The sequence below is a fragment of the Paramormyrops kingsleyae genome, chromosome 10, assembly GCF_048594095.1.
Source record: "Paramormyrops kingsleyae isolate MSU_618 chromosome 10, PKINGS_0.4, whole genome shotgun sequence".
NCBI lineage: Eukaryota > Metazoa > Chordata > Actinopteri > Osteoglossiformes > Mormyridae > Paramormyrops > Paramormyrops kingsleyae.
The window spans coordinates 1,126,141-1,147,508 of record NC_132806.1 but is presented as its reverse complement, the minus strand read 5'-3'; the positions used below and the strand labels follow the sequence as shown (position 1 = coordinate 1,147,508).

Genomic DNA, 21,368 nt, shown 5'->3' with positions numbered 1-21,368 from the left:
TTCTCCTTTGTCGGTTTTTAGCCCCTTTCTTAATGGAGTCTCTTAGCTGGGACTTTCCTGGCTGAGACAAAGAGTATTTCCTCCGCAATGTCTCATAGTAAGTCCTACAGCATGCTGAATAAAAAAAAGAATTCATATAAGTCACAAAACCAATTCAAATTATTAGAGGGACAATAATAAAGGGGACATGAACATAATTACAATAACAATTCCCCTTTATATATAAATATTAAGTGTTTAAATTACCCTTTATACACTTAGGGTCTGCATCTGCAAAAGTCGTCTTCAATTCCTCCAGCAGATATGTCATTACTGCCTGGTTATGAGGTGAACTTATTCTGTGTGGAAAGAGAGTAGTGTCATTAATTACATTTAAAATGATTACATAAAACCCCATACATAGCATATAAAAAAAACACTGCTTACCCAGTTTGTGGATCATATGTATGCGGGTTGTTTTCCGAATTATGGAGGCGCCTTACAGCTTCCTGTAACATTGAATTAAAAACGCTTTAGTAGGTACACGCATACATGCATAGGAAACGAAGAATTTTCAGACAACATTGTATAATTCGGACGTGACAAACTGTGAAATAAGCTAGACGCAAGGAACAAAAGCGCTAACTAGGCTAATGGTGCATTCCATTTGCCCTCGGACCTCGGATTCCGAGTTCAGAATCCAAGATGGCTGCGCCCTTTATCAACAGAAGGGAAAGTTGTAGTTTTATCCTGTTTAAGCAAATCGGATCCCGAGGCAAATGGAATGCAGCATAACTTGGCGAGGTATAATTTTACACTATATTGTCGGCTAACATAAAGCTCAACTTACCGCAATGCCCACGTTATGCGCCCTCTTCACTCTTTTAAGCGCATGGCTTGACTCTTCCTGCGGTCTTTGCTCGTCGAACTTGCGCTCCAGCCCATCAAGACGCTGGATAGCCTCTTCAAGAAGAGCAGTTTGTGCAGCCTGCTTCTTCTGCAAAGCCTCAAGCTGACGAGACAAAGCGTTCTGACCGGAGATCAGCTGCTTCATCAAGTCATTCATACTAAGTGGACTTGATGCTGGTTGCTGACCCGTAGTCACAGGAGTAGAAAAGCTTAGGTTTCTTTTGCACGCCATCACAAGTAGTACTTCCACCAAGTCGCAATTCAGAAGAATAACTTCCGTACACGATGCTGATAATTTAAGTTGTTTTTTTCGCGCTATTGAAAGGACACAGTAATGTCATTGGTTGCACCCGCCTTACGTCACCGACGTAATGCACGGAACTGTTTTTGAGTGGACGCTTTACAAATACAACCCTCCCCATTCGATGCTTTCCACGACACCCCGCCCACCCCAGTCAATGAATTGTTTGTATTTATTCTGGGGGAAAATATTATACTGGACATGTTGCCAGTCATCATGGAAGGGCGCTTGAGGTCGTCTGTGGATCTGTTGAGAAGAAAGAGAGCCCGGCGATTTTGTGAACACTGCAAAGAAATTGTTTCACATGCAAATTTTTATCGTCACAAAAAATGTTTTTTCGTAATGGAGTTTGGATCAAAGATGATACAACCCAAGACAACTCAAGAGTGGAAAAAAACACAGAGTTAGAAGATTATGCACGTGATGAAAGCCTTGATTCGTCAGAAGTGGAAACTGCAGTCTGGGATGTTGATGATAAACATTATGATATGTGGTATGACTTTGTACAAGCATGCATTATCATATGCTCAAGAGTTATCTCCACAGATAGACTCGAAGTAACTAACGGGTATCTGCAGACATTTTTATCTAAATTTGTCAGTCTGTATGGACCACTAAATTGCACACCCAACATGCACATTTTACATTTAAAAGACTGCATTTTAGATTATGGACCTGTTTATTCGTTCTGGTGCTTCTCTTTTGAAAGATTTAATGGAATGTTAGGGCAGTATCATAATAACAACAGAAACATTGAGGTTCAAATCATGCGGCATTTTCAACAGAACCAACAGCTTTATATGCCATTACCTTGTGAATATGGCACTGAATTTATGAACATCCTAGCAAGCAAAAAATGTGATACTTTGTCTCCTTATGGAGCAACTGACATGATGTTGTTGAAACGAAATTCCCAGATCTCATCTGAAACACTTATTCTAGAGGCTGGAGACAGTATTGAGCCACTGTCCCAATTTCAGGAAGTTGTGCTAGATGAATCTGACAGAGAAAATCTGTTATTAATGTACAACAAAATATATCCTTACAACTGTGTCTTACAGGTGTCTTGTTTGGCAAAGACTTGCTCTAAAGTTAAGAATCTTGGAGTAACTCTGTCAGTTAACAGTTGCAGAACTGAAAGGTCTGCTTGTGTTTTGGCTAAATGGTGTGCTGGTAACTGCAGCTTTGAGGAACCAGTCCTAGATCCAAATGCAGATTTCTGCCCTGGAATTATTGAAAGGTTTCTGATAGTTACTTTAAAATCTAAAGCATGTACATTTCAGCATATTGTTGCAAAGGTAACATGGTTGCACCCTCACCCAGACAGACATTTCTTTGGGAGTCCTGTGGAAGTTTGGAGTTTGCAGGGCACACCTACTGATGCTGCTGTAGCATTTCTCCCTGTGGAGCGTATTGCACGCAGATGTGTACTTAGTACTTCAACTGTGCAGTTAAGTCACACTACAGAGAAGGTCTCGGTCGTAATTCCACTATGCACAGTGGTTGAGATTTAGGCCAATGTAATTACAAATGCTTGTTTGTTTATACTGTTATTGTGCATTTTCATAATTTTTTGTCATTATCTGTAAATGTAAACCTTCACAATAAAACTTTTTCATGATATTCTGAAACAACGTTTGTTGCATTCCTCTTGACTACTATAATCCACGAAGTGTCAGACACATGTATAACAGTAATTTTCACACATTAAAAAAGGTAATCATGTCTATTGAATTTAAATTATTTTGAATGATGTGCACATTTTCTCAAAAACACAAATGAAGCTATCCTAATATTAAACGTGTGGAGTAAACACAATTGTACAGACAGGGTGTTTTATCCAGTTTTTATGTAAAATATTGAAGTATCTGCTGTCCCATGGCTAATCCCCCCACCGGGCTATGATAACAAAGACAACACCTCTACTTGATAGTCATTAACATATGAAAGGCTCTTACACCTCACAGCCATCACACCTCATTGCTAGCTGTGAGGATTCCTTGAAACTTCCACCAATTCCCGTATACATCCACATACGTAAGGTATCTGGTTGTTTCACGAGATTTCCTTTTGCATGCTACCTTTCCAAGCACTCTACCTCATACATCTGGCAAACGCAGAGTTTAGCGGGGATTTCCCATACCATATTTGTCCGGATACAGCTCTTTTCATGCAGTGACTGTATCCCAGGTAAATTAAAATCACCCATAACCACCACATCATTTTTATTACTCATAATCCTGATATCATCATATAATATTCTGCTTTCCTCTACAGCTACATTAGGTGCCCTATAACAAACCCCGACAATTAGGCCATTTGAATCTTTAGCATCAAGTTTGATCCATACAGCTTCTGAATTTTTATTTTTATCAGTGAGATCCCTTGCCTGCAAGTTTTCTTTTACGTATACTGCAACACCACCTCCCTTCTTGCCTATCCGGTCTCTACGGAACAACGTATAACCATCCATATTATATTCATCACCATCATTGTCACTCATCCATGTTTCAGTTATTCCTATAATGTCGTAATTGTCTGAAGAAATTAAAGCCTCTAAGTCATTAATTTTGTTTCTAATACTCCTAGCATTCAAATACAGACCACTAATGGTAGGCCTTTTACAGTGTGTACTTTTAATTTTTATTTGGGCTTTCCGTCTCTCCCCACATAAATTCTTAACTGACCTCCCTGCCCCCCCAGTCCCTAGTTTAAACATTCCTCAACTATTCTGCACATACGCCTCCCCAATACACTGGTTCCCCTATGGTTCAGATGCAACCCGTCCGGCTTGAACAGGTCCCACCTGTTCCAGAAGGTCTTCCAGTGCCCCATAAACCTGAACCCCTCTTTCCCCATTGTCCCTGCGGTGGTCCTCCTGGGGTTCCCGTGCCCTGGAGGGCCTCTGGATGTCTGGGGCCTGGGTCTCCTCCGTGTCAGCTTCATATCCTGGGTGGGCGGGGCTGTGGCTCCCCACACACACTACTTGACATTTACATAGAGAAACCCCAGGAACACCAGCGTGCTGACACACACAGGTGTGCACACAGGTGCTCACGGACACGTGCTCACGGACACACACTGTCTTGATCGGCTGTTGCTTCTGGGCATGTGTTGTAATGCTGGTTGTGTGTGCTGTTCAATAACATTTAACGTTTGATGGTCGTTGTGATTAGTACAGATGTTGTATGTTGTCTTTCTCTTTTCAGCAGACATGGAAGCAGATTATCTGTTTTGTTTTTTTCTTTTCTTTTTTCCTCTCTCTCCCTCTCTCTCTTTCCCCCTTCTTCTCCTTTGTTCCCTCCCTCCCTCTCCTTCTTTTGAGGAAGTAAATAAAAATCTAAAATAAATAAATAAAATAAATAAATAAATAAATAAAAATAAAGTAGTCCTCCACTGAGAGGGGGTGGAGGAGGGAATAGTTAAAAAAATAAAATAAAAGATTTCTTGTACACCTGTCTTAAAATGTAAGGCATACTGGAGCTTGGTTGGGGTGGTGGGATGGCTCCTGGTGGGTGCCAGAAAATTTCCCTTATTTTCAAATCCAAAACTTGACAGGTATGTGATTGTTGTGCAGTATGTGGGCCAGATTTTGGCCAGCTTTTGAAAATAAGTCGGGATGCTGTACAAATGCCAATTCTGAGCCGAGGACCCAGGCAGATAGTGGGCCAGAAGAAACTACAGTATGTGGCTCCCATCAGAGCCAGCATAATTTTCCTATCTGGGGAGATGATGCGCGAGGTTGTGAAGTTCCAGCTAGATATAATCGGGCTCACCTCGAGGTATGCCTTCGGCTCTGGAACCAGTCTCCTTGAGGGGGGTTGGACCCTCTTCCACTCTGGAGTTGGCTGCGGGGAGAGGCGCCGAGTGGGGGTGGGCATACTTATTGCCCCCTGGCTGGGCGCCTGTACATTGGGGTTTACCTAAGTGGACGAGAGGATAGCCTCCCTTCGCCTTCGGGTGGGGGGGACGGGTCCTGACTGTTGTTTGCGCTTATGTGCCAAGTGGCAGTTCAGAATACCCACCCTTTTTGGAGTCCTTGGAAGGAGTGTTGGAGAGCACTCCTCCTCGGGACTCTCTTGTTCTGCTGGGGGACTTCAATGTTCATGTGGGCAATGACAGTGAGACCTGGAGTGGCGTGATTGGGAGGAACGGCCCTCCCGATCTGAACCCAAGTGGTGCTTTGTTATTGGACTTCTCGTCATGGATTATCCATAATGGCATAAGGGTGTCCATATGTGCACTTGGCACCAGGACACCTTCGGCTCAAATGTTATGCGTGTAACTAAACTCTTCAGCCAATAACGGCAAAGGTGTGTTGTCATGGAGGCGGTTCCAGTTTGTGCAGCCGGGTGAGAGGTCACAATGCATTTAACCGTAATGCATTGCATCAGGATCAGAATGCGTTGCTTTAAGCCAGCACTGTAAGCAAGTCTAAGACACCCAATGACCAGACTGGGGAAACCAACTGAAACGCAAACTTAAGGACTAATGACAACAACCAGAAACAGCTGATCACATGGGGATCCCACACGAGGTTAACGAGGGGGCGTGGCACATGGAAGGAGCGGACGATCGGGGCAGGACAGGAGTAATGTTGGGATAAGATCTTTATCGTTTTGGAAGCCATTAAGAAAAAAATGCTCATGTTTTATCCTGTTCATTTTGTGTTTAAATGCTTTAAAAAAAACAAAACATATTTAGGTGTAATTTTGGGAGGCCGGGAACCAATTAATTGGTTTTCCATTATTTCTTATGGGAAAAATTCAATCAGAACTCGAACTTTTTAGGATTCAATCCGGAGTCCGGAATGGATTAAGTTTGAGAACCGAGGTACCACTGTATTTTAATCAGTTATTACATAGTAATTATTCAAATGGCGATGGCATATTATTTGTTCAATCTATTAAGCTGGACAATAGCTTTAAAACAATATAAGGACCATTTCTGTGCAGCTTACATTAAGATAAATATAGGCAGTCAAAGTCATACCCCCCCCCCAAAAAAAAATAAGTTAAAACTTTATTGACTTAAATCTCCCTAAATATTGATCCAAGACTCGCCCAATTCCAGTTTCATGAGTTACTCATCTGACCAAATCAGCATGCCAAGTTTTGTTAAAATTTGTGACGATTAGGTCCATATCCAGGTCTATAAGATTCTAACAGGTTTGGATGCTGTTCAACCGAATAGTTACTTCAGCATTAGTTCAAATACAAGAACTCGTGACCATAGGTGGAAATTAGCGGGAGAACATTTCAAACTGGATTTAAGGAAACACTTCTTTACACAGCGTGTAGTCAGAGTATGGAATAGTCTTCCTGATAACGTAGTGCAAGCTGAATCCTTGGGTTCCTTTAAATCAGAGCTAGATAAGATTTTAACAACTCTGAGCTATTAGTTACAGTAAGTTCTCCCCAAGGGAGCTCGATGGGCCGAATGGCCTCCTCTCGTTTGTATAGTTCTTATGTTCTTATGAAAGTGTGATGATTTGACATGGATTGACCCATTTTCCGATTAGATGCCAAATTGCATTTTGGTGTCAGATTACTTGTACTTTGTGCAATAATGATAAAGTTGAATCTTTAAAAGTATGTTGTATTGCAGCAAATGTAATCAGCTCTACTCAATGCCCCCAAAAAAGTGGTCAGATCTGAAGATAAAGAGAAGGAAATAACTTGCTGCACACAGGGCAAGTGTGACTGCAACTGTCAGGGGAAACCCCACATCTTCACCCTCAAAATCTGACATGCTTGTGGAATGTAAAATAGGAAATGAAGTTTTATGCAGTATTGTGCCAGAGCATTTGAGAGGTACTGATGTAGGACATGAAACTGAAAATAATCATAAATTGACTCAGACCATCAAGCTACTATACTTGTCAATGTCATTTTCCCCATATCCCCTCATCAGAATGGTCACACCTACTGCATTTAACCCGATAATGAAGGCACAGCTATACAAAAAGTACGATTCATATATCAAGCAAGGAAAGGGGGTTATCCCCTCAATGATTTTCACAACAAGCAAAATGTATCTATATTTTGAACCTAACTGAAATCTAAAGAATCCCATTTATTCTGAAAATGAAAACATAGTGGTAGCCTACTACGCTTATATTTAGTCATTCTCACAAAGATGAGAATCCTTCAATAAAAATAAAATGTTACAGTGTTTGAATTTTGTGCAATTGACATTACCTAACCTTTGGCATTATCCTAACTTATATATAATTATTACATTTGTAGTTGATTTAATTATCGCTAGACCATTTTCCCCAAATACGAACAAATTTGGTTGAACTCTATATATTCTGCCAAGAAGAGTGGTCAAATATCCTACCAAAATTCTCCCAGAAGTTTGTTAAGACTCCTAAAGGCATCTGATCTAGGTGAAACATGCCTTATCCTGAAACATTTAACCAAATATTAGGTGTGCTGTATGTATATTTTTGACCCTGTGTTGGTTTCAGAAAACTTGTGCATCAAAGTTGTGATTTTTTTTGTGATTGTGTGTTGTATTATCATTCTGCCACAGAAGAAGAACAGTTGTACAAATTATTGGAAGCCCAAAACTGCCATGACAAACATGTGCGTAATAGGTGTATGTAAACATTTAACCACAACTGTGCAATATCACTCATGAGAGAAAGGTATCACTGGTTTAAATAAGGCACTTAAAGTAACTGAGGTTACAGCAGCAAATGTGATGTGAAAGAGATTAAATAATAATAATTTTATTGATCCCTGTGGGGAAATTGTCTTTTTATGCCTCCCTCAACTTGCTCTTTTTTATAGAGCAAGCTGTTGGGGAAAGGCAGCCACCTGTTGGGGCACACAGGGAGCTGGGGGTTAAAGGCCTTGCTCAAGGACCTGCAGATGTGCTGAGGCTGGGTTTGAACTAGTGACCTTTTGATTACAGGCACACAGGCTTAGCCCACTGTGCCACTAAACCCTGCAATATACATCGAAATGCTGTTGGTCTCACCCTTGTTGGCTGAACAAAGCCAGCCTTCTCACATTACTTTATTCGGTAAAACACTAACAAGTGGGCCTGGTTTCATTGGTGGCTGGCAGAGTGTGTCATTTCCTGTGGAGTGAGGTAGAGGAAGCAGCAGTTCAGTGTTGAATCTGACCAGCTCAAGTGAAACATCTTTTATGGTCTGTTCACTCTGATTAAATACTTCACATTTAATAAAACATTTTCAAAATTTTAGTGCTGAGCCATTCTTGAGTATCAGTTAGATTGTTTTTAAGTTTCACATCAATGGAGTTAGCAACATACTTAATAGTCTACCATAAAAAGTTGTGATATTCTCATCACCATTGAACCATTAATGCTAATGTTCAAAAAACACAGAGCAGTTATTTTGACTCCATTGTCTCTTACTGGACTGAAGTTAAATATAAGTATATAAGAATCTGGAGTTAAATGTAAAATAATATTTGTAATAACTTTCTATTTAACTTGTTGATATAATAAAGTAAATCAGGAATATAAACCAAGAACAACTCCATGCCATAGTGATAAATGTACATATATGTATATATTATGAACAATTATTTTTCTATCCCTCTTCCAACTGCTTACCCTGGTCAGGTGTCTTCAGGGGCTTATCCCAGATAGTACAGGACACATGACTGGAATTATAATGACACAATGCAGGCAAATTAAATACACCAGTTATCCTTACTTTAAGTGTTTGGATTGCAAAACGAGATCAATGCAGCCAGAAGAAACGGGAAAAAGCAGGAGACAAAGCAAACTTACACATGGCGGATACACGTTGTTTATAGAACACAAAACTTGGAGGCATGAGGCCTAAATACCAAACTGTTTTGAGAATGACAGAGAGAAGGACATTAATATATTATAAAGAATTATTTTTCAATGAGTGAAACCCCCACAGCCATTAGGTCATGACCACACTCCTTGCCCCATTACATTGATAAATACCAAAGATTCTTCAGCTTAAGGATGTGAACTTTCATTCCTGTGAACACATCAGCAACAGAAAATAAAAAGGGGGCTTTGTTTGAGGAAAAGTGTTTCCTTTTCAGACAAAACATAGGAACAGGCCAGATACACCAAACCTGTAAAATATAAACAGGAAAGTGCCTGTTTTGCAAGACTGAAATGAAAACCAAAGCATTAAGACAGAAAAGCTGCAGGCTGGTTGCAGAATGTGGAGCACACTTGAGATTTTGTTAAGGCTGTGGCCTCTATCAGATTCTTTTCAAGTGCCTGGTTTCCAAGACACTACCACATCTGTTTGTTGTGAGATTGTTCTTTGCCTCATATCTCTGTGGTTGTTTTAAACTAGAGCAAGGTGCAAAGTGTAGTTTCCAAAACATCAGTCTGACCACAGGCCAAGCCAGGTCAACTGCCTCATGCACAGATGAAAGTATGTGGGTGTGCATGAAGCCTGTGCCATATGATGTAATCATAATGGCACTGTGGTTGAAAATAAGACCATTGCGAATTAAAGCTTTTTATCAAAGAAATATATGCTTGTGGGAGATAAAGAACAATATAAAGTGAATTTCACAGAATATATTAGAGGCTTATTTAAGGCTTTTTATATTCGGGGGTTAAATGGAAAAACTGTCATATCGGAATTTCTATGATTGCCAGAGGATTCCCTTGCTCTCTTTTCCATCCCTTAATTTCTATTGGCCACTACATTCCCAGTACTGGGACAGACTTGTATAGTGCAAAGTAGTTATTCATTTCCACTGACCCCTTTAATGAAAGCTCCACATAAACTTAGGGACATAGTACTAGGCAGTACAATTTCACAAAATAACCAAAAAATTATATAGATCAATAACTATAACTATAGTTGTCACACTATATATACAATTTCCCTAAATATCTGTTTTACAAAAATATACCAATTAAATTGAAATTAATTGTCCTTTAATTAAGATTAATATTGACTTTATTAATCCCAGGGGGAAATTCTGGAATCATTTCTGGAATTTAAAGGAATCAGCTCCACACTTAAGCCGAGAACATTGAATGGCACATTTTGATATACACAAATACGGAGGCATCTAATCTGTTTCCGCTCTGCAGTGATCATGTACCAGCCAATCAAGCTCTCTGCTATGTGTGGGACATGGCTTCAGTTATTAGTCACATGCAGTACTGACCTCCCAGTCTTTTTTGGAGGGAGATATCAGTTTACACCAGGTTTGATCAGGATGATCAGGCTCTGCTCAGCTCTGCTGCTGTTATTTCTAACAGGTATGAAATGCTGACTTTTTTTCCTCAGTGTTCTCATTTTGTGTAAATAATTATTTATGGTAATACAGTAATTATACATTTCATATATGTGTGCTAATTTTGTTTGCTTTATTCTTGCATTTCAGTGATTCATTTATTGTAGTCCTCAAATAATTTTCTCTCATTTTTTCCTTCAGTGGTTAATCTTGTCCTGCTCACCCAGGCTGAACACATGAAGACCTTCCACCTTGGAGATACCGTCACCCTGCACTGTTCCATCTCTTCTGTAGATAGCACCTACTTCTACTGGTTCAAACAGGCAGTAGGGGAGTCACCTCAAAGTATAATGTCTGTTTACAGTTATAATATGGAACTTGTATTTTATGGGGAGTTCCAAGGGGATCAGCGCTTTGCAGTGCATAAAAACTCGACAAACATGAGTCTGACCATTTCAAATGCAAAGCCCATGGATTCCGGCTTCTATTTCTGCTGCACACGAGAGTATGAGCGCATCATTTTCTGGAACAATTTTTTCTTGAAATATGAAGGTAACAAATTATTAATGTCAAATCAATATGAATTTCAAGTAAAGGAAGACCTAATTCAATTATAGACATAATTACATATGTTATCAGGTTAAATATTTCCATTGGTTGACTCAATACATGTGGCGACAATGTCAGCTTTTTACCGGAATATTGCTTTTCATATCTTCGTCCATCTTAACTCTTTCTCAGTTTTTTCTGTAGCAAATGTGTTAAAAAATAATCCTAGAAGAATTAAATACCACATTAACCTGCCACACATATATCTCTTAGTACTAACATTTTCTTACAGGTCTAGGAACTACAAAGAAGTATTTTAGTCAGCAGCCTGTGTCTAACTCAGTCCACCCAGGAGACTCTGTGACCCTGCAGTGTACAATAGAGACTGAGAGCTGTGCAGGAGAACACGGTGTTTACTGGTTCAAACATGGATCAGGAGAATCCCTTCCAGGAGTCATTTACACCCATGGGAACAGGAGTGATAAGTGTAAGAAGAGCTCTGAGGCTGGATCTCCTACACAGAGCTGTGTCTATAGCCTCCCCAAGAGGAACCTTAGCCTCTCTGATGCTGGGACTTACTACTGCGCTGTGGCCATGTGTGGGGAGATCCTCTTTGGGAATGGGACCAAGCTGAACATTAAAGGTGATTTATTTTATTTTGATAATTACAGTAGTATGCAAAAGTTTGGGCACCCCTCGATAAATTACATATTTTGGTCATTTTTTTATGGAAAAGATGTAAAAACAGTCTCTGTAGGAAATGGAAAAAATGCACAATATTTTCACCAAACATTGATGCATAGTTACTTTTTATGTCATAAATTGAACAAAGAGTTTTATAGTTTTATCTTTTCCATAAAAAAATGACCAGAATATGTAATTTATCGAGGGGTGCCCAAACTTTTGCATACTACTGTATATATGTGCATCTTTAGGTATTTAGGTTTAAATATTTTGTGGAATTTCATGATGAAAAGAAAATTTAGTTCAGTGGTTCCCAAACTGTGGTACCACCCGTGATACTCAGATGGCCTCCAGGTGGTACATGGTAAGAGCTCAGGTTACTGTGATTTTTTTAGTCACTTGGTACTTGGTAAGAGTTGTAATTTTATCATGAGTGTCTAATAAAAATATATTTGCAAGGTGGTAAAGTATTTGCAAAGTAAATCAGGTCAAGTCTGATATTACAATAATCTGTATGTGATTTTCATCTGCAGTTTGTAAATTTCAACTGCTTTATATACGAATATATTTGAAATTAGCTTGTTCCCTAAATGTATTAGTTCTTAACCATGCAAATTATAAAATGTTTCCCTATTTTCTAAAAAATAAGGAGGCAGTTTATACATCAATAATACACTGGCAGTAGTAGAAGACACACTGCAACTTTATTTTTTTTAATTATACAGGTACTGACCAAGAAAACCAAGCTGATCCTTTAGTCCTTGGTTTAACAATATCCAACATTTTATGTGTGATATTGATAATCGTCCTTATCTATATTCAGAAGACCAGAATACAACGTAAGTTTTCAGTTTCTACCATTTTAGTTTAATTAATGTTTTATTATCAAATACCTTTTTCAGAATGCTTATATTTGTATTATAAAATAATAAAATGCACTTCATTGAATTCTCAATAAATATATGTGTTATTTTTCCCAGGAAAAACACATCATCCGTTCTCCACTATGCCACATAGTGAGGTACAGTCCAAGTTATATTATTTTATATATTATATAAATGATATCCATGGATGTTTGTTTATTCAGAAAAAGGTGATGTTGCAGTCTTACATTAAAAAGTGTTTGGCACATTTCTTAAGTAAATGTTAGTGTTTTACTATTCATTATCCAGTCAAATTAAAAAAAGTCACCTTCTTTGTCCCTATATATAGCAGAATTCTAATTTCCCTGGTTCTTTGTTCAGACTCATGACCCACAACAACTACTTTACAATGAATGCATTTTCCCAAAGAGGAAATCAGAGATGGGGCCGAGGATGCAAAAAACCAACACCGATGTTTTATATTCTGACATTAGACTTAGAGAATGAGACAGTCACCATAATGCTGTATAGCCTTTTTGCCAAACCATACATTAACTGCTACTTGATATGTAAGAAAACTTTTATGATATCCTGATTCATAATATAATGATGATAAATGGTATAACTATGTCTTATAATAAAAAATACATTTTTACCTGCTCCTGCCTTTGTGTCAGAATCCACAGATAATGCATAACTACATCACCTTATATTCAGTAGTTATGTGTAAATTTTTTATAAATTTTACATGTTATACATGACTGAAATGTAAATGCTGGAACTCATTGATTTGCACAAATGCATAAATATTACTCGGAATTGGAAACTAAATAATGTTTCCCTGTGACACAATGGCTGGTTAGGAATCCAACATTCACCAGCAGAGGGCAATCAGCACCACACAGGCGAATGATAATTTTGGTTTCCTAGGCCTCAAGAACTTCCAATGGGATATGGCCTCAACAGGGGGTGGAATAGTGTTCTCTTGCAGGGCTTCAAGCTTAACTCTGGGAAAAGCCAGGAAATAAGGCAAAGGGCAAGCCATTTATGCACGCTTCTTTAGCCTGACAGTGAGTGGAATCAGAATCAGAAAACTTTTATTATGCTGCAGGAAGTTGTTTGTGATTACAAACTGCGCAGTACACTACCACACGTGTAGACACAAGGAAGTGGAGACAGACAGTTTTGCATGCAGTGGATTCAGGAATAATGTCTACTTGGTGGGGAACTGGGAATCACAGTAAATCCAGCAAATGGAAGTATACAGAATGAGATAAAAGCAATGGGGAAAGAGCAGGGAGGAAATAGTATGCTTGGTAATTGCACATTGAAACAATTTCTTGCAACTGGTTGTGGGGTTTGGCCGAGTTTTATAGGCACAGAGAATCACAGGAACCTGTATGGAAATGGGCTGCTGCCAAGAGCAGACTGTAGCAGCAGTGTGGTGCTTAGCAGCAGTACTCAGGCTAGCTCAGGCCCAGATCAGATAGAGGAGGATGGGGAAGGTGGAGAGCAGTTATGTGAGAAACACGGTTCCTGGTGTGGAATCCACAGGCACAGAAAAGATAATTATCCAACAGACTGAGGTAATTTCCCTGAAAACTTTGACGATGTTAGTGTAAAGAGGTACATCCTTCAAACTGGTCCATGTAAGCCAAAGGATCCCTTTCCTGCTAAGTAGCAATTGTAGCTTTGCATCTCACCAATATGTATCCCTCACTAAAACTGGCATCAAGTTGCCACACAGTTGGTTGAGCTACTTGCCCCAACATGAGCCTTGCTGGCTTTTTGCCAATTGTCAAGCCCCCTCTTTCAAAAGTGCCTGACTAGATAGTGCTAGAGATTGGAAATACATGTTCTATGAGTAGGAAGCTCCATGGAACAATAGATGCTGACATGGAGATGGATGTTCGCAATACGGCTAACCTTTGGGGGCAAGTGTTAGAATGCATTGTGAATGTAACCAAGCTTTGTGTAACCTTGCATTTAGGGGGCCAGATTACCCCCGTTTTATTCTATTATTATAGACACCACTCAAGAGGTAGCAAAGCGAGATCATTTGAATGAGGCATACAGGTATGTTTCAATTGACAGGGATGTGACGGGTGTTGCTAGAGATATCAGGACTATTGATGCTCTTCTTGGATTTGAACTCACTGTAAATTCATCTGCTTCTGAAATGGGGGGAAGAATTGTGAGCTCCATTGAAGAAAATGACTTAGATGCCGTGGACAGGGGTATGATGGCACAGCAGATATGAGTGGAATTTATTTTGGCGTTCAAGCTAAAATAGCGGAGCGGGAGCCACTTGCTTTGTATGTGTACTGTGCAACTCATAATATGAATTTGGCACAAATGATTCCATTAAAAACATCGCCGCGGTCCGACAGTTTTATGACATTTTTGAAAAGCTGTACACATTCCTTTGCTCACGATGCTAAGAGATGGGCATTGCTTGGTGATTTAATGAGCCCAGAGAGCAAGGACATTATCTTAAAAAGCCTCTGCCCAACTCACTGGTCCTCCTGCTACGGTGCACTTGTTGCATTAAAGTACAGGTATGGAGACATTGTTAAAGCTCTTGACAAAATCTCACTTAGAAGCGATAGACGGGATGAACGACATAAAGCAGATGTGCTTAAAACAGCTATTAGTACATTTCAATTCATATTTTTGATCAGCCTTCAAACAAAGATTTTGCAATGTACAAATTCAATCTCAAAGACTATACAAAGTCGCCTGTCCATTAAGTGATCACTATAGTCAGGATATTGACTCCAGCTTTCCTGGTCATCTAGTGTAATTTAGGACATGTTCTAAGGAGTAGATAGCAAAACACATAATGTATCTGTCATAAGCCTGGCAAAACTGCTCACAGTACATCATCCAATAGTAACTTCAACATTCAGTGAGGTGTCCACTGCTTTTTTGCCATTTCTCACCCTTACTGTCACAGTTGCGACAGCAGACCACTCATTTTCTAAACTTAAATTAATTTTAAATTACCTCTGGATTACAATGTGTCAACAGAGCCTTAGTAGATTAGCCCTATTGTCAATCAAGAATGAGTGAGCAAAGAAGCTGGACCTATCACAAATTGTGGATGACTTCACTGAGCGCATGGAACATTGGAAGTCTTTTAAACAGCCTGCATTAAGACCTGTGTGCCAGATTTGTTGTTGCAATTAATTCTGGGTATGTCCTCCATGGCTGGCACAATATTGTTTTTAATAGTTAATTACCCTACACTAAAATGGCCTTTTAACATTTATTTAAGTTGTGACTTTTTTGTAGCCTATCCTTTGTGAAAAAATAATATGGTATTAATATACTTGCACACCTAATTTATAGCATTCTTTTATCAGGCTTTTTTGACTTAAGAACAATAGGTAATGATATGGATACAACAGGGGTTTCCAACTCCGGTCCTGGAGAGCTACTATCCAGTAGGTTTTCTATCCTACTTGGCTTCTGATGAGCCACACCTGGTATTTACCTGAGAACAGGTGTGGCTCATCAGAAGCCAGGTAGGATTGAAAACCGACTGGATAGTAGCTCTCCAGGACCAGAGTTGGAGACCCCTGCACTACAAGTATATTCAGTGTACTGACTTTGTATTCTTTTGGCCCAGCTTAATTTATACTTAAATACACTTTAAATAGATTTAATTAAATGAATTTCAAACACACATTTAATATGTTAAAAACGTATTGGCCACATACTATTTAAGCTGATTCAATTGTGCTACAGTATGTGATATGGAATGGTCATACTTTTCATATAGTAGTATAACTATTTTCAGTGGAGGCTCAGGAAAGCCCACCAGCACTTCCAGGTGCTGTTGGACTTCTGTCGCTGCAACATCGAGAGTATCATCACCAACTGCATCTCGGTAAGGTACCACAGCTGCTCCGCTTCTGACTGCATAGCTCTTTTTTCAAGAAGTGAAAACTGCTCCACGCATTATTGGCACCCAGCTCCCCACTATCTACCTCAACCATTGTTATAAATATTGCAAGGGAAATCATAAAAGATGGATATCAAAACTGGGTGCAGCTGGAGCAGGAGCAGCAGGAGCTGGAGAGTTGGCCAACTGGGAGAAAGAGTGCGACCACCAGAAGTCTCCAGCAGCCCTGTGCGCTGACTGTCCCTAGAGAAGGGAGCCTGGTTGTGGGAGTCATTGATTACTGATGTCTGTGAGGTTTTCACAAGCAAAGATGAAATAACATGTACAGATAACATACAGAGTTTAAAAAAAGGCCACTGAGATCCAAGTTGCCCCCATTGATGTGGAGTCTGCTTTGAAAGTAACCTATGCGGATGGAGAAAAAAATGCATGATTGACACCCAAGAAAATATCAAAGGACTCTTCATTTTTTTAATTGTTCATCAAGGAGCTCATAGCAGAGACAAACAAATCTGGTATGTCAGGAGTTCCATCAAATACACATCTGATAGATCTACTGTCTGATAGAAATAAGAAGGCCCTGCCATGCCTTGCCCTGCCTTGCCCTGCCCTGCCTGATCCTCCTGTCTCCTCCCTTAAGCAAGGTGACTTGCTTAAGCTACACCTGTCCCTTGTTAGCTTTACCTCTCGCTCCTGCCTTCTTGTGATCCACATCAGCTGCCTCTCATTGAGCCCCCTTGTTAGTCCAGTAGACCAAGTACTTCTCAGCGTTGTGATTCCCAGTGTTACGTGCCGCTGTTTATCCAGCTCTGCCCACGGCCAGGTCCACTCCGTTCGGCCCTTGCTCCGCCTCCCCGTCCGGACCCCGCCCACGACTCCCCGCAAGACCGTCCGTCACTTCTGTCCAGCTAAGGTGAAAAGCTGGACAGCAAGAAACTTCGGGAGCTCTGCTCATTTTTGGGCTATTGTTGATTTGCTTTCTTTGATTTGACTATTGTGTATGACGGTTTCGGTTTATTGGTTTACGATTATTCGCTTTGCCCTTTTCTGTACTTCTGCCTTGGTTTGTTTGCTTTTTGGTTTCAATCTCTTGCCCGGTTTCTGGTTTACGTCTTCACGCGCCCCTCGGATTCTGACGCTTTGCCTGTGTATGTTCTGTGTGTTTGTTAGGTGCGTAGGGAGTGGTTGCCATATTTATTTTGGGGGTCTTTTGTGTATGCTGTTGTTTGGTTGTTGTTTGGTTTGGTGAGGTGTAGTACTTGTTTTTGTTCTTTGATTTCTCTTGCACATAGTTAAGTTAGATTTGGGTTGCATTCAGTAGCTGGGCTTTCTGTTTGTTATTTTGGCTATAGTCACTCCTGAGTCCTTTTGCACCGGGTTTATTTGTCCTGTATCTGTCGCGTGTAAATGAAATCAGAAAAATACAAAAAAATACCCCTTTGTCTACGTGTGTTCCCTTGTGCACCACACCCTGTGTTTCCCTTATTCCCCTTCCCCCTTTCCCTTCCATTCTGTTACGCCCCAAGCCTAGACTGGGGCTCGTAACACCCAGTTGCATCATTGGAGTTGTGTAGTCCTTCCCCTCTTGATCCCCTGTGATCCTTTTTGTTTGCCTGTTATGGTTTAGTTAATAAAACCACTTTTTTGTTTGGCCCCATACCTGTTCCTGTGTCCTCCATTCTGGCCACCCTGGTCTGTCATTGAAGTCTTTTCCTTCTGTAGCTTATGCCTGTCCCTTCCCATTTAGTTCAGCTCAGATCCCTCAAGGTCTTTTTATTTTGTGTGTTTATTTTCTTTTGTTTAATGAAACCCTGTTTAATTGCCCATTGCTCCGGCTTGCATTTTTTCCATCCCACTGGTCATGGCAGAATGACAGACCTATGCAATATAACAAGTGGCTTCCCAGAAGTGGCCTCCCCACGTTTCTGCGGGGAAGATTTCCCCTGCGTCCAGCCTCATGCCTTTGCTCAATCCTCTGATTCACTCACCCTGGTGAATCAAGGAGAATACCCTGTTTGACTTCTGGGAAGTTAGAGATCTGGTGGAACCCCCTTGTTTTCCCCCAAACAAGCTTCATGGGCCGAATGGCCTCCTCTAGTTTGTAAATTTTTTATGTAACCGGAAGAGGAGGAGGATGCCGGTGAGTTCCTCAGTCTGTGGATCACCTCTCCAGTTTGGTCACCTCACCAGACCTCCTGGGCCACTGCCTCTGTCCCGAGTCCCAGGCTGGACACTGGTTTCTGCTGGGATTCAACAAGGGGGCAGGCCAAATCTCGTTTTCCCAGAGAGTGAGACAGGGGCATTCCATCCATGCCAGCTGTCCTAATCCTGCAGATTGATCCCTTCAGCTCTGCCAGTCCCTCAAATTTCTCTAGACCTTCACACTCCTTAGGTCCTTCAACGCTCTCTGACCCCTCCACTTCTGTCAGCCTCATGGCACCCTCTGGCCCCACTGGACCTTCAAAGCTCTCCAGTCCTTCACCGTGGAGAGGTTTCACTTCTGCATCTGGGACTGAACCTAGGAAGATCCACAGCCCCAGTTCATGACCTATCTTCCTGGGGGCCCACAGTGAACTCTTTAGGGCCACGGAGTCTTTCTAACTGCCCTCCATTATCCTTGCCTGCATTTCAGATTGTGCCCCTTGGCCCTATTCCACAGTTATTAGGGTATACTCACACTAGGCAGTTTGAACCATGCCCGAGTGCGTTTGACCACGAAAGCGCGGTTCGTTTGACTAGTGCGAGTGCTCCAAACCATGCCCGGGCGTGGTTCATTTAGCCGTTCCTGGCCCACTTGGAAGAGGTGTGCCAGAGCACGGTTCAGTTGGACTCGGGCGCGGTTCGCATGTAGTGTGAGGGCAGATGAGAGCATACAAGAACAGCTGGACAAAACGCATAAAAACTCCGATATATTTCGCAAAATTCGGGATCTTCATCGTGGATACCAAAGAACCACCGAGCAGTGTCGAGACAAGGTTAAAAAACTGCGGGCACAGTATTTAAAGGTACGGGATGCACTCCGTAAATCTGGCAGCTCTGCAGACTCAAAATTACTATCAACAAAGTAACCAGACCGATGGACTCCATTGCGTTCAGCGAGAGCACCGCTCTTCCTGTTTATCCTGAAACCGTCGCACCATAATGATGTAAGTGTGTTCCGGCACGGATGCTGAAACCCTATGTGAGTGCAGGCTAGAAGGAGAGTGGGGAGTGGGGACAATCGTACTTGGGCCCGGTTCACAGCAACCATGCCTGAGTACACCCTTATTACTGTACCTGTTCTTGGAAGAGGTGTGCCAGAGCACGGTTCAGTTGGACTCAGGCGCGGTTCGCATGTAGTGTGAGCGCTAACCGTGCTGGAGCACGAAACAAGACGCGTGACGTCATGTTTTTGCGACGCTCCAAAACCAACATGGCAGGGAAAGGGTCGCTTTGATCTAGGGCAGAGGTGCAATGTTTGTTGGAAATTTGGGCAGATGAGAGCATACAAGAACAGCTGGACAAAACGCATAAAAACTCCGATATATTTAGCAAAATCCGGGATTATCGTCTTCATCGTGGATACCAAAGAACCACCGAGCAGTGTCGAGACAAGGTTAAAAAACTGCGGGCACAGTATTTAAAGGTACGGGATGCACTCCGTAAATCTGGCAGCTCTGCAGACGAAAAAGATAAATTCCAATGGTATGACGCTGTCGACAGCATAATCAGCAGCAAACCATCTAGCTAACTGAATGTGCTGGAGTCCCATCCGCGAAGATCGCTGGATTCTACGTCATCTGATACAGAGGACACAGGACTGGAGAGATCCCTGAGCTGTGATTAACGTTAACATACATACCAGTTCCATTTGATAGCTATTCTGTTGATTTAGTATGTGCATGTCCCTAAAGTAAATTATACAAGGTTTTACTACGAATCCAACCAAGAAACCATGGTTACTTTAGTAAAACCTTGGATTCCACAAATTGACCATGGGTATGCTGATAAAACTGGGTTTTACTACAAAAAGAAATAATTACATTTTCATAAGGGATGCTTGTTTACTGTTATTATTAAAATGCTTACATTTATGTTTATTTTGCTTTTATTTCAACAGTTATATCACTCAATTCAGATTCAACAATCTCTTCAAACACTGGTGATGAGACACAGGACACAACAGATAAGACTGAACCTGAGACAATACCTTCAGAACAAGGCAAAAAGAGGAAGAGAAAGGTAGAAGTAAGTGACATGATAACTGCCTTTCTAGACATGCAGAAACAACATCATGAAGAAAACATGCAAGGGGAGCACCTGCGTTACCAGAAAGAAAAAGAAATGCTTGATAACTGGATGAAGGCTCAAGTACAGATGGAGGAGCGTTGACTGAAACTGCAGAGGGAGGAACGCCAAGAAACAAACATGATGTTCCTGCAAACCATGAACAGACTGCTTGATGCCATGATTCCCTCACGCTCTCATCACCATCCCTATGCTCACCATCCCTCTCCTCATGCTCCTCCTCCTATACCTTCTCCTGCTACTCCTCCTCCTGAGCTGTAGTATCTGTACCATGCTGAGACATCATTACCCTACTCTGAGGATGATAACTTTACACATGTTTATCGCAACCTGTAACGGCACAGTTGTCCAAGTCCATGTTTTTATTACTGTATATAAAATTTGCATTTTATAAGGGTTAAGTTTTATCTTTTTTTTTTAGTTTTTATTAATAACATGTTTGTAATAGGTAAATATGACCAAAAGTTGTTTAATTTTCTGTAGCATATATTTACTATGCACTTTACACTAACACTATGCACTACCTCGAACCTCTACAACATATACCACACACTTCCATAAATTATACACAACACACACTAGGTATGGTTCTCTCAAAATTTTCCATATACACTCACTGGAGTTCACGCAAACTTTTTGAATTTCATTTTTATATACCTTCTTCT

At 40.8% G+C, this 21,368-nt stretch overlaps 1 protein-coding gene and 1 long non-coding RNA gene across 3 annotated transcripts; one reads left to right on the top strand and one right to left on the bottom strand.

The window, feature by feature from the left end:
• Positions 1-262: 262 nt before the first annotated feature.
• LOC140593214 (uncharacterized) lies at positions 263-935 on the bottom strand. Its single transcript, XR_011993460.1, has 3 exons — positions 830-935; positions 427-488; positions 263-338 (listed from the first exon to the last, which is right to left on the bottom strand). It is a non-coding gene; the product is annotated as an uncharacterized lncRNA (long non-coding RNA).
• A 9,433-nt stretch (positions 936-10,368) lies between these two features.
• LOC111841885 (uncharacterized) lies at positions 10,369-21,047 on the top strand. 2 transcript variants are annotated; one of them, XM_023808013.1, is made up of 6 exons: positions 10,369-10,438; positions 10,615-10,965; positions 11,255-11,605; positions 12,372-12,485; positions 12,627-12,667; positions 20,516-21,047. In XM_023808013.1, the coding sequence occupies exons 1-6, from the start codon at positions 10,396-10,398 to the stop codon at positions 20,639-20,641; spliced, it is 1,026 nt and encodes a 341-aa protein (XP_023663781.1). In that variant the 5' UTR covers positions 10,369-10,395; the 3' UTR covers positions 20,642-21,047. The 2 variants fall into 2 exon arrangements, with proteins under 2 accessions (XP_023663781.1, XP_023663780.1); XM_023808012.2 differs by lacking the exon at positions 20,516-21,047 and adding an exon at positions 12,891-14,028.
• Positions 21,048-21,368: the final 321 nt, after the last annotated feature.